Below are 14485 nucleotides of genomic sequence, written 5' to 3' on the forward strand. Positions count from 1 at the left end.
CAATGCTTCAATCAATAAGCCTAATTCTTGAAACCTCAACAGTGCATAAATTTTCATGGTGAATTTTGTCCATATTCCCCCAAGATGTATAAATCTAAAAACATGTCTTTAATCTCTTACTTTGGGTAAGAAAGAATATTTAGATGTCAAATAATGAGGATTCTTTTTTCATGAAAAATAATTAGAAAATTTGGGTTGAATATTTTGCAAGAGATGTAAGAACGAGCCCTGTCTAGGATGACTCCTGATACCAAAGCTGAGACATTATTAGAAAAGTTTCCAGGCCCTTTCCCATGTCCCCTTTTGACTATTGTTTATTATCCATATTTGTCCCTTTTCTTGTCCAGTGTTGACTACTATTTTATTTGCATATTAGATCCTTACTTGGTTCATGTCCCAGGCTTCCTGAATCTGTTGGAATTTCCTGTCTCTCATAGGTGTGGAGACAAGCCATAGAAGGGGACCTGAGAAGCGTTCAGTAATAGATGTGGTTACAAGTATCATCGACGGTGTGGCTACAGGTGTGAACTTTCTGCAACTCTGGGGAGAGGAGAGGGCACTAGATTGAGAAAAAGAACCACCGGTCTATGATTCAATCACAGTGCCTATTTAAAGAAACCTCTGTAAGAATCCATGAGTGTGGGCATTCAGAGTGTTGGAGTGGTAACACACGGTGGTGATGTGAGGATCCTGTGCTCTCTAGGGCATGGAGGCTCCTCACACCTCAACTTCCACTTTGCGCTGAACTTCTCACTCGTTTCGCTGTGCCAGGATGTATTCTTTTTGATAATGCGACACTCCAATTCGAGTGGTCTTCCTGAGTATGGTCATCAGATTTACTGAGTTACTGAACATGGAGTGGGGTAGTGGAACTTCCCAGTTTTAGACACTTTATCAAATCAGGGGTGACTCGGGATAACATGGCTGGCATCTGAGCTGAGGACAGTTCTGAGCCCTCAACTTACACAATCTATACTAACCCCATGGATTTGCTGTCAGAATTAAATGGCCTTGTTGGACACCCAGTGGGTGTTTGGAGGAATTGCATGTTGTTTCTAGAGACCACAGATTTGGTGTCAGGGAAGCCCAGACTCATTCTCCCTGTGCTTTGGAAGCTTAGATGAATCCTGGGGAGTAATGAAAGTTACTCACTAACCTTGGGGGAGTAATGAAAGTAGGACACTGCACCCAGAAGCTCTCAGCATTTATTGATATGTTCAGAGTTCCTGACAGACGAGGATAGTATATCAATTGGGTTTTGGCAGGGAAATATCTTGTTTGGACCCTATCACCCTCATGGCATGTGTCCTCAGTCAAGTCATCTATAGTCCTCATCTGAACAGTAGATCAGGCTAAGTGAGTCTTTTGAAATTTAGCAGCCATAAAACTAAACAGATTTTTTTCATTTCATGGCAAAGTTTGGTCATTTTCCACCAGAAGAGATTCATGAAAAGATTTCACTACCTGCTTCCTTGGGGTTGTGTGACAAAGGCTGGTACAATATTAGCAAATCTCCAAGCCTTTTCATTTGTCCACTTCTGCCTATGATTTTATTTTCCATATTTGAAACTTGTCTTGGTTCATGGTCCAATATTGCTGAAAATTTTGAAATCTTTTCTTTCATAGGTACCAAGATTGTCACAAAGGGAGCCAGTATACTAACAGGATTGGCTGAAATAATCAATAAAGCAATTAGAGGTTTGAACTTTCTGCACCTATGGGGAGAGGGGAGGGCGCTAAGACTGAGATCAGTACCACTGGCTGATGATTCAATACTTACGGCTGTTGAGTGAAACCTCAGCACAAATCCATAAATATTGGATCAAAGAGCTTATGAGGGCAAAGCAAATGGTCCTGAGGTGAGGGTGTTCTGCTCAGGAAGGCATGGATGCTCCACCTACCTCCACTTCTCCCATACCCTAAACATCTCCATTTCACTGTTTCTGATCTTATGCTGTACCTTAATGTGAGGACAGTGAATAACAGGTTTCCTGAGTTTGGTCCCTGGTTCAGACTTTTTGAGCATGGCGTTGGGGCCATGGAAATTTCAAGTTTCAGTCTCTTGGTCAGAAACATGATAACACGAGTCCACATGGCTGGCATCTGAAGTCAGAGCAGTCTTGATAACTCAATCTGTGGCATTGGCACTAACTCCACAGATATGGTATCAGATGTTAACTGACAGTGGTCTGCCCCTTGGCTGTTGGACACTGGATGGTTGGTGGAAAATCCACGTATTTGGTGTCAGGAAAAACCCAGGCTCACCCTCCCTGTGATTTGAGGCCTCACGTGAGGCCTGGGGAGAGGTGAGTAGAGAAAGTGAGACCCAGGACCTGGAAACTCTCACTAATTTTCTGTATTTTCGAGTTCCAAGCCAATCAATAGTATATCAAATGGGTTGTGACATAGAAGTATCTATTCCTGACCAGGACTCACAGGCCTGTATCCTGGGCAAGTCATCTGCAGGTTCCTCATCAGAACAGGGGAAACATGTTCCATGAGTTCTTCGAATAGATGAAGAGTCGTGAATTGAAAGACTTTATTCACATGTCACAACCAGATTTGTCCATTTTTCACCACAAAGTGTTGATCTGAAAAAATTTCTCTACGTACCTACTTGCTTTGGCCAAGTTAAAATATTACTTTATCAAATAATGTTTATTCCTATATTACTAAAATAATAAAAAGAGGTTGAATCATGCAGCAGCGCAGAGCAGTGAAACAAGAAAAACAGCCCTTGTGGGATAGCCTGTGGGAGCAAGGCTGATACAATATAACCAAAGTCTCCAGGCCCTTTCCCTTGTTGTCTTTTGACTGTCATTTTCTTATCCATGTTTGATCCTTTTCCTGTTTCATGGACCAGGCCTCCTGAAACTCTTGAAATTTATTCTCTTTCATAGGTCAGGTGATGATTTCCAGAATACAATTTGATAACCATACACTAGAGGAATTGCCAAAACTCAATATTGAATACTCAACACTCATTGAGGATAATACAGGTTTGTAGATTCTGCACCTCAGGAAAGAGGGAAGGACACTGAAATTCTGATTAATGACCAGCGATTCAATCAATGAGCCTATTTCTTGAGACCTCAACGGTGCATAAATATTTCATTGTGAATTTTGTGCATGTTCTGCCAAGATGTGTTAATCTAAAAGCATGTCTTTAACCTTTTACTTTGGGCAAGAAAGAACATTTAGATGTCAAATAATGAGAATTCCTCTTTCATGAAAAATAATTAGAAAAACGTGGGTTGATGTTCTGCCAGGAATGTAGCAAAGAGCCCTTATTGAATGACTCTTGATTCCAAAGCTGAGACATTATTAGGAAAGTTTTCATGTCTTTGCCCATGTCCCTTTTTGACTACCATTTTATTATCCATAATTGTTCCTTTCCTTCTCCAGTTTTGACTACTATTTTATTTGCATATTTGATCCTTACTTGGTTCATGTCCCAGGCTTCCTGAAACTGTTGGAATTTACTTTTGTTCATAGGTGTGGAGACAAGCCGTAGAAGGGGACCTGAGAAGCGTTCAGTCATAGATGTGGTTACAAGTATCATCGACGGTGTGGCTACAGGTGTGAACTTTCTGCAACTCTGGGGAGAGGAGAGGGTACTGATTTGAGAACAGGCACCACCGCCCTATGAATTCAATCAAAATGCCTATTTAAAGAAACGTCTATAAGAATCCATTAATATGGATATTCAGAGAGCGTTTGGGGTGGTAACACATGGTGGTGATGTGAAGATGTGATGAGGTGATGTGTTCTCTAGGACATGGAGGCTCCCCACACCTCCACTTCCACTTTGCCCTGCACCTCTCACTCATTTCGCTGTGCCTAGATTTATCCTTTATGATAGCGTGACATCCATATGGAGTGGTCATCTTCAGTATGGTCATCAGATTTACTGAGTTATTGAACATGGAGTGGGGTGATGGAACTTCCCAATTTTAGACACTTTGTCAAATCAGGAGTGACTCAGGATAACATGGCTGGCATCTGAAATGAGGACTGTTCTGAGCCCTCAATTTACACACTCTATACTAACTCCCTGGATTTGCTGTCAGAGTTAAATGGCCCTGTTGGACACCCAGTGGGTATTTGGAGGAATTGCATGTTGTTTCTGCTGCTGCTGCTAAGTCTCTTCCATTGTGTCAGACTCTGTGCGACCCCATAGAGGGCAGCCCACCAGGCTCCTCTGTCCCTGGGATTCTCCAGGCAAGAATACTGGAGTGGGTTACCATTTCCTTCTGCAAATGGCATGTTGTTTCTAGAGACACCACAGATTTGGTGTCAGGGAAAACCAGACTCAGTCTCCCTGTGCTTTGGGAGCTCAGGTGAGTCCTGGGGACAGGGGAGTAATGAAAGTAGGACACTGCACCCAGAGGCTCTCAGCATTTATCCATATGTTCAGAGTTCCTGCCTGAATAGGATAGTGTATCAAGTGGGTTTTGAGAAAGAAGTGTCTTACTTGGACCGTATCACCCTCATGCCATGAGTCCTCAGGCAAGTCATCTATAGTCCTCATCTGAACAGTCAGTTCAGTTCAGTCGCTCAGTCATGTCCGGCTCTTTGCGACCCCATGAATTGCAGCACGCCAGGCCTCCCTGTCCATCACCAACTCCCGGAGTTCACTCAAACTCACGTCCACTGAGTCCGTGATCCCATCCAGCCATCCCATCCTCTGTCGTCCCCTTTTCCTCCTGCCCCCAATCCCTCCAGTAGATCAGTGGTAAATGAGTTCTTTGAAAATTTAGCAATCAAAAAACTAAACAGCTTATTCTCATTTCATGGCCAAGTTTGGTCATTTTCCACCAGGGTAGATTCATGAAAAGATCTCTCTACCTGCTTCCTTGGGCTCCTGGACCAAGGCTGGTACAAATTAGCAAAATTTCCAAGCCTTTTCCTTTGTCCACTTTTGCCTATGATTTTATTTTCCATGTTTGAAACTTGTCCTAATTCATGGTCCAATATTACTGAAAAATTTGAAATCTTTTCTTATAGGTACCAAGATTGTCAAAAAGGGAACCAGTATACTAACTGGATTGGCTGAAATAATCAATAAAGCAATTAAAGGTTAGAACTTTCTGCACCTCTGGGGAGAGGGAGGGCACTGAGACTGAGATCAGTCACCACTGGCTGACAATTCAATACTTATGCCTATTGAGTGAAACTTCAGTAAAAAATCTATAAATAGTGAGGGGAGAGCAAATGGTCCTGAGGGGAGGGTGTTTTGCTCAGGAGGGCATGGAAGCCCCATTCACCTCCACTCCTCCCATGCCCTAAAGATCTCCTCCATTTCACTGTTCCTGATTTTATCCTCTACCTTAAAGTGAGGACAGTGAGTAAGAGGTTTCCTGAGTTTGGTGGCTGGTTCGATTGAGTTTTTGGGCATGGAGTTGGGGTCATGGAAAGTTCAACTTTCAGTCTCTTGATCAGAGCATGATAAGGTGAGCCCACATGGCTGCATCTGAAGTCAGGGCAGTCTTGGTACCTCAACCTGTGGCATTGGCACTAACTCCACAGATATGGTATCAGAAGTCAATTGACAGTGGTCTATCCCTTGGCTGCTGGTTTCCATGGTTGGTGGAAAAACCATGTATTTGGTGTCAGGAAAATCCCAGACCCACCCTCTCCTGTGATTTGAGGGCTCATGCAAGGCTTGGGGAGAGGTGAATAGAGAAAATAAGACCCTGGACCTGGAAAATCTCACCAGTTCTCTGTATTTTTGAGTTCCTAGCCAATCAGTAGTGTATCACATGGGTTGGGACATGGCTGTGTCTTGTCCTGACTAGGCCACCCGCATGCTTGTATGCTGGGGCACGTCATCTGCACTTTCCTCATCTGAACAGGGGAAACATTCCATGAGTTCTTCAAATAGGTGATGAGTTATGAATGGAAAGACTGTTCACTTGTCATTGCCAGATTTGTCCATTTTCCACCATAATGTGTGACTCTGAAATAATTTCTCTACCTACCTACTTGCTTTGGCCAAGTAAAAATATTTCTTTATCAAATAATGTTTATTCCTGTATTATTAAAGTTAATCAAAAGACGTTGAACCACGGAAGAGGGCAACTGCAGGGAAACCAGAAACAAAGCCCTTGTGTGGTAGGATGTGGGATGAGGGTGAGACAATATTACAAAAGTCTCCAGGCCCTTTATCTTATTGTCTTTTGACCATTTCTATCTTGTCCATGTTTGATCCATTTCTTGTTTCATGAAGCAGGCCTCCTGAAACTCTTAATACGTACTCTCTTTCATAGGTCAGGTGATGATTTCTGGAATACAATTCAATAACCATACACTAGAGGAATACCAAACACTCAAGATTGAATACTCAGCACTCAACGAGGAGAATAAAGGTTTGTAGTTTCTGCACCTCGGGGAAGAGTGAAGGACACAGAGATTCAGATCAATCACCAGTGACCAATGATTCAATAAATATGCCCATTTCTTGGAACCTCAACAGTGAATAAGTACATAGGTTCAGAGTTTTCTGGGTGGTGAATACGATTGTGAGGGTGCAGTTCTCACAAAGAAATGGAGGCTCGGCACACCTCCACGCCCCCTTTGCCCTACATGTCTCCTCCATTTCACTGTTTGTGAATGCTTCATGTGTATTATCTGAGAACAACAAGTAAGTGTTTTCCTCAGTTTGGTCATAAGTAACCATCAGTTATTGAACATGGAGGTGAGTTCATGGACTTCCCCATTTTATCCATTGGGTCACAAGCCAAAGTAAGTAGGGACCACGTGTCCAGCACTAAACTGGGGACAGTCATGAGTGCTTAACCTTTGGGGTCTGCACTAACTGCTTGAATTTCAAATCAGACATCATTTCAATAGGGGACGCCCAGTGGATGTTGGGGAATTCGTTGATGGTAGAATTCCCTGGTGGGCTGTGGTCTCTGGGGTCACACAGAGTCGGACACAACTGAAGCAACTTAGCAGCAGCAGCAGCAGCAGAGACATCACAGATTTGTGTTAGGAGAAACCCAGGCTCGCTCTGGCCTGTGGCTGGGGGCTTATGTTACCTTGGGTACAAGGAAGTAATGAGCATAGGACTGACTCCAGATACTCTTACAAGTGCGCTGTATTTTCCGAATTCCTGGTAGAATTAGGTATTGTATTAGATGGGTTGTGACATCAGCAATTTGTCCTGAATCTACCACCTGCATGCTCTGTTCCTGGGGAAAGTTATCTGCAGTTTCCTCATCTGAAGAGGGGAAATATGGATTCTTTGAACAGGTTAACAATCATGAATATAAAGAATTTATGCCCTGCTGCCTTAGTGTCTACAGCATTGGAGAGTATAGTTTCCTGAGAAAGGATTGAACCTATGACTCCAGTATTGGAAGCCAGATTCTTAACCACTGGACCACCTTGGAAGTCTCACAGATGATTTAAGACTATTCAAATGCATTATACCAAACTTCCTTAGAAGACTGCATGAGGAGATATACGTTTGTATATGATTACTACATCATGTCACCGCTAGCAACATTCATGATTCTGTCCCAGAAAGGAGGTTTTCAAATAGTCTTTTCAATCTGGCATTCCTCCACAACCTTAACATTCTCAATGGCAAACAAACTAGGGGTTTTAGCTGTTGTCTTTGTATGGAGCTTGATGACCATCCTGATAACGAGCCATTGCCCCTCTCTTTCCAGCAGCTTCTAAGCCTGCCCTCTGCCTGGAGCCTAAAGTAACAGGTGGCTGCAATGCCGTGATGACCAGGTACTTCTACAATGCCCAGACCGGCCTCTGTGAGCAGTTTGTGTATGATGGCTGTGAAGGAAATGGAAACAACTTCGAAAAGTTAGAGGACTGCCTGAAGACCTGCTCTCAAGAGGCAGGGTCCCCGTGGTAAGACAGGGGCCAAGGCACAGGAGGAGGGGAAGGGCTGGGGAAAGGGGCGGAGCTCAGGGGGGCCACACACCATTCACCCTGCACAGTGTCTTCCTCCTCGCTGCTGCCAGGAGGAGAGGCTGCAGTGTCCTGTGAAACCACACTGAGTGAGTTCTCCAGGGAGAGGATGGCAGAAGGTCAACCTCTGATGCCTCTTTGTGGTCATCTGAGCCTGATCACATGCTCCTCTTTCTCAGTTGGGGACACTGATTCAGCCACCCTTCAGGGCAGGTCTGCAGTGCTTCTGGGTGCCCTACATAGTCTTGGAAAATTCACTTCCTTCTTGTTCATGATTCAGGAATGTGGTTCCATATTTATTTGAAAATATGGGATCTATTAAGTTGACCATTGTCTAGGTCTGGGGCTACACTGATGGCCCTCAACAAGTTCCTTTCTTTTTGCAGAGGACATGCAAGAGTGGATTCAGGAACTCTCAAGTCCGAGGAGGGCCCCTGCAGGACTGGGCTGTGGCTGCATCTGAACCTCTTCAGCCTCCTCACAGTCCTTCTCTCCCCAACCATCCTTAGCAGAGCCTGCCTTTTCCTTTCCTCCATTGGTCAACGTGTCTAATTCTGTCTCATCCAGCTGGTTCTCAGCACCATGAGAGCACGTCTTCCCTTTACCCCTAGCACTTCACCCAGTTCCTGACACCAATGAGACAGTTTATAGTTATTTGAAGAAAGTAGGAAGGAATGTAGAAGCACATCCCTCATGACCAGAGTAACTTCAGAGCCTGCGGTGTAACACAGGATTTTTGTTTTCACCCCAGTCCTCAAGGCATCTTCACCTTCATCCCAGTCCCCACCATCACTGTTCTCCTTGTGGGTGGCCAAGGTGGAATTTCCAGCATCCAGTTCTCCACATCAGTAATGAGAGAAGAGTTTGGTTTAAAAAAGCCCCTTTTCCACACAACGATGTTGCAATTTTCATTTCTGTAGCTTCAAACACTATGGTTTATATTTCAATAAATGTATATTTAAAATTAAATTGACTGGAGTCTGTTGTTTATAATTACAAACCTTAACAAATAGTGTCCATGGAAATGGTGGTCCTCCTAACTGTTCTGCAGACAGTGGGCACCTCCCATTCCCCTTTCCAGAGACCGTGCCCTATTGGGTATAGGAAGCAAACCCATTATACCATCATCGACTCCTTAATATCATCACAAGCTACAGAGAACCCTGAGAGATATTCACATCAACTTGACAACTTTTCCTTGTTACTTTTAATCTCAAACTGGGGAGCAGATTGTCCTCCTGACTCTCAGAAGGAGAATGGGTATGAGACTCAGTTGTCCACTTATCTAAGATATCTGATTCCCTGAGGTCACGTGTGGGGAGGAGGGTTCATACTTCAGGTAAAGAAAGGTCAACTACTGTTTAGTATCCCTGGCTCTGTGTTAGCATTTTGCCTACGTTTTTCCATTAATCATGCTAAGAATTCATCAAGGGAGGAAATGGAGGTGTAGAGATGGCACTTAGCTGCTGTATTCAGTGCCTAACATAGCAGGTCTGACTCTTCCAAGCAAAGGGACTTTGATGATGCTTTCCTGCTCTGCTTCTGGGAAGATTTAGAATGAAGGCAACTTTGGAAACAGACAGTATCTGTTTCACCACAGACTAGTAAAGTTTGTCACGGAGACCTCCACAAGTAGTAGTATTAGTATTTGAATAAATGAGAACACACAGGGTGTTGGTGCTGTTTTTCATATCTTTCCAGTCTTGGGCAAATTCTCAACATCTCTGAGCTTTGCTTTCTTTAGTATAAATAATGATAAGACTTGTACTTATCAATGTTTCCAGCAAGAGACCACTGAAATATTCCACTTTGTCTTCTTGCTTTTCTTTTTCTTTGGAATAGTTTTGTTTGTTGCCTCCTGTACAGTATTATGGACCTCCAAACACAAGTCTTCAGGCACACTGTTCACAAGTTCTAATCCTTTGAATCTGTTTGTTACCTCCATTATATATTCACAGTGGATTGGATTTAAGTCATACTTGGTTGGCCTAGTAGTTTTCTCGCTTTCTTTAGTTTAAGCCTAAATTTTGTTATAAGACTCTGATGATCTGAGCCACAGTCAGTTTCAGGTCTTGTTTTTACTGACTGTACACAGTTTCTCCATCTTCAGCTACAAAGAACGAAACTGATTTGATTTCAGTGTTGACCATTTGGTGATGTCCATGTGTAAAACCGTCTATTGTGTTGTTGAAAAAGGGTATTGGCTGTGACCATGCGTTCTCTTGGCAGAATTCAGCTAGTTGCCTTGTTTCATTTTGTTCCTCAAGGCCAGACTTGCCTGTTACTCCAAGTATCTTTTGACTTCCTACTTTTGAATTCCAATCTCCAATGATGAATAGAACATTTTTTTGTTGTTGTTGTTAGTTATCAGAGTTCTTCTATGTCTTCATAGAACCGATCAACTTCAGTATCTTCAGCATCGGTGGTATGGGGATAGACTTGAATTACTGTGATGTTGAATGGCTTGCCTTGGAAACGACCCAAGAACAGCTGTCATTTTTGAAGTTGCACTCAAGTACTGAATTTCAGACTCTTTTGTTGATTATGAGGGCTACTCCCTCCAAAGTTAACTGTAGGCAGAGCAAGATGCAGTACTTCCTTGAGTTTGCTTGTGGGGTCAAGACTGCTTTTTCCACACTGGTACGATGTTAGTCAAGACTCAATGTTCTTCCTCTTGCTCCCCTATCAGACTATATTTTATTTTCCTATAATGATATCAATGACAGCTACATGCATAATTATAGACAGGGCTCACCTTCATAGAGACTCACAGGAATTTTACTTTATCCACTCTCTTCAATGATGGGGCACTTAGCATGAGTATTAAATAGGAGAGTCATTTACTTATAAATATTTATCAAAATTTATCCTTTTGGTTTCAAGAGCATAGTTTCTTGATTAGGGAAATAGCTGTAAACAAAATACAGTAAATAAGAATAATATATCTTTCTAGGAGGGAGACAGACAATAAAAATGGGAAAATCCTATGCTAGGTCTTGATGAGAGTCATGAAGAAAGGGAGTGATGGGAATTCAGAAGGTGGTAGAGAGTCAGGGAAACCCTCTGTGATAAAGAGGCATTGAGCTGCTGCTGCTGCTGCCTGCTGCGTCACTTTAGTCATGTCCGACTCTGTGCAACCTCATAGACAGCAGCCCACCAGGCCCCTGTCCCTGGGATTCTCCAGGCAAGAACACTGGAGTGGGTTGCCATTTCCTTCTCCAATGCATGAAAAGTGAAAGTGAAAAGTGAAAGTGAAATCGCTCAGTCGTGTCTGACTCTAGCGACCCCATGGTCTGCAGCCTACCAGGCTTCTCCATCCATGGGATTTTCCAGGCAAGAATATTGGAGTGGGGTGCCATTGCCTTCTCTGAGGCATTGAGCAGAGTCTGTCAAAAAATGTGCTTAGTGTGTTTGAGAGGCAGATAGGACCAGGGTGACTGGAGCCGAGTGGATTAAGGGGGAGTGAAGCGGAAGGGAATCAGACAGAGAAGCTATGGGGACAGATCATGGAGAACCTTTTAGAACTTTAAGAATCAGGATCTGACTCAGAAAACCAGAGTCACTGAGGGATTGGTCATGGGGACATAGGCTAGGATTCACTTTGAAACAGAATCCTGCAGCTGCAGCTGAAGAATGACCTCTAAGGGGTGAAGGGCAAAGACAGAGGTCCCTGGGCAGGCTGCTGCAGTGGTCCAGTGAGCCACGATGGAGTGTTGTACCCACATTGTTTCCTGGGTCGATCTCAGTTCACTAGAAAAACATGAATAATGTGCTCTGTTGAGGTTTCGGTGGAGGCTTCATCTCAATCATGATTCATTAAATCTTTAGCCATTTGTGATAGATTCACTCTCCAAACCCTCTCCTTTCCTTGAGGTGTCGGGGCAGGGAAAAGTAGAAGGTAGGAATTAAAACTCCTTCCTTAAATAATTACAAATTACTTCCTTCTTGGGGGCCATTGTGATCCTGAGAGCACTGTGGTTGCTCATTTCTAGGAAGGTTTAGGTCCTGTCCAGGTACACAGGTCTGGGGCTTCAGAGATTCAATCAGCAAGTTCCACTCCTTTTGCAGAGGCCGTGGGAACTGGGCTTCTCTGAGAGGTTGAAGTCCAAGGAGCTGAGCTCTGGCTGCTTGTGATAATATTCAGCCTTTCCCTCTTGCTTCTCAACCCTACCTTCTTCAGCAGAAATCTGCCTCTTTCCTCTCCCATAGGACTACTTGCTTTACTCCTGTCTCATCCAGTTGGCTCTAAGCACCGTGAGAATATGACTTCCCTTTATCCCTAGAATCATGCACAGTTCCAGGCACATAGGATACAGTCCATAAATATAGAAGTAAGGATGGAAACAGTGCAGGAGAAAAGCTCCCCGTGACTGCAGTGAGAGTAGAGCTTGGGATGTGAATTCATGATTCTTGCTGCAATCTTCTTTGTCTCTACATCCCAACCTTCATCCTCCACCCAGCAGCACTTCGAGAGCCTTGGGAACGTGGCTGCCTGGATGCTGCCAGAAAGGCTGGGACCACCTCATAATCTTGTAAATATAATTGACATTCATGAAGTCATGTCCAAAATCTTTGATGCGTCATCTGTGTTAATATCAAACAGGTTTGCCTGGGTGGTGTTTGTATGCTTGTGTATTAGTGACACTGACTAACAGGAGACACTTGACTAACAGGCAAGTGTCTTCCTCCTGATTTTCAGCAGTTTGTCTTTCTAGCAAGTCACTTTTCCGTAGCTGTAGTTCCGTGTCTCCATCTCTAAAAAAGGATAATAATACTTAGGTGATAAGATTGTTAAAGAAGAATAAGCTATCTCTTTTTCAATACTTACTGTGAGCCCACGTGACAGGTCACAAGTTTAAATGCCCTCCAGGACATGTGAGTAATATAAATGGAAGCCTGGGGACCATAAAGAATGGCGGTGAGTATGGAAACTGGAGAGATGCTCCCCTCCTGAGAGCAGAGCCACTCTCTTTAGTTTACCATATGGGTTTCAAAGTGTGGTCCTTTGAGCAGCACCCTCAGCACCTGGGGAACCTTGTTGATGCAGCTACTCAGGTCCCAACCTGTACTCCTGAATCAAAACTCTGGGGATGAAGATCTCAAATCTGTTTGACCAAATGGCTAAGGGATTCTGATGCTTATGCAAGTTTTAGATAGACCCTTAAGTGAAAGTGAAGTGAAGTCGCTCAGTCGTGTCCGACTCTTTGCGACCCCGTGGACTGTAGCCCACCAGGCTCCTCTGTCCATGGGTTTCTCCAGGCAAGAATACTGGAATGGGTTGCCATTTCTGTCTCCTTGGCTCTTGTTAAATTATAGGACTGTGATGTCAGTTTGTTAACTTTTTCCAGCATTCATATGATTTTTTTTAATATGAAAATTTCCTTTGTGAAATTGTATAAATGTTTAAAATGGTAAAATATACTCTGTGGGCTCACCATACATATATTCTAGCCAGTTTTGCAACCTCTGGTTTATGCTCTTCTGTTTAATCCCGATAATAATCTTTAAGAAACATACTATGTGATCCAAAAATTGAGGTGCTGTTTTATCATGTAGTGAGACAATGGTTACCTATTACTTGAATATGAATGTACCTCTCAGAGGGCACAGCATCTCAAATATCTAAATATGTTCTGTCTGCCCCAAGATCATTCCATCCATTTGAAGATGCAGCCTTAGATAGCATGGAATCCTAGATTGTCATTTTTCAGAAGGAGATACTGAGAAAAAAAGAAACAGAGATATGATCTGGGGTCCCAGAGGGTTAGATCACTTGTCTTCATCCAGAAGTCAGCTGTAGCTTTGTTCCTGTCCTGTAATTTCTGTAAAGAGGCCTGCAGGGGCCAGGACTGTTTCTAATTAGAGAACACACTTCCGTGAGCAGGGAACGGGGAGAGGGAGGGAGAACTGGCCCATCAGGGGGCTCGCAGATCTTGAGGTCTCTAACTTGGACCAGAGTGAGGGGGGAACATGAGCGGAGGACACTGGGAGAAAAAGACAGATGGCAGGGGGAGAAAAGAGGAGCTTCTGATATTAAGGGGAGTCTCTTCTACTCCTTGGTCTCAGATGCAGAGACTGAGGCAGGAAGAGGAGAAGCGGCAGAGGGCCTCCCCAACTAGAATCCTCATTGTACCGTCTGCAGGTTTGTGTCCTGGGCAAGTGGCTTCACCTCTGAGCCTCTGCTTTCTCCTTGACACAGCGGGATGAGAATCTCAGATGCTGTAGGATGGACATGAGGCTAAATGAAATCATCCATGTGATATGTCTCAGGAGAGAGTAGACCCTCCACTCACAGCGGCTTGTTTGGTGAGTTACTGGCTACTGATGCCCTTCTGTCCTGGGGCAGCTCGTTATTGAGAGCTCCTGCCCTTCTCCAGGGAAAGGGTGTCTGTGCAGGAAGGCAGCCCCCTGCGTCCTCTGCAGCTCATCACCCAGCTCTGTGCCTGTTTGACATTTGGATGGACTTGCTCCTGGGGCTTCTGGGCACTGAGCCCAGCTCCCTCCTCCTTGAGCCTGGAGTGGAGCACAGGGTGTGTGTGTGTGTGTGTGCCTG

The 14485-nt window shown here is 43.9% G+C and overlaps 1 protein-coding gene across 1 annotated transcript in view; it reads left to right on the forward strand.

The window, feature by feature from the left end:
- Nucleotides 1-14485, forward strand: part of LOC102266908 (uncharacterized) — an 85975-nt gene that overhangs the window by 49170 nt on the left and 22320 nt on the right. Inside the window, 3 exon segments of the mRNA XM_070382034.1 lie at nt 438-521; nt 3496-3579; nt 7677-7872. Of these exon segments, the coding sequence (XP_070238135.1) occupies nt 438-521; nt 3496-3579; nt 7677-7872 (364 nt within the window).

Source organism: Bos mutus, chromosome 13 (assembly GCF_027580195.1).
Source record: "Bos mutus isolate GX-2022 chromosome 13, NWIPB_WYAK_1.1, whole genome shotgun sequence".
NCBI classification, from domain to species: domain Eukaryota; kingdom Metazoa; phylum Chordata; class Mammalia; order Artiodactyla; family Bovidae; genus Bos; species Bos mutus.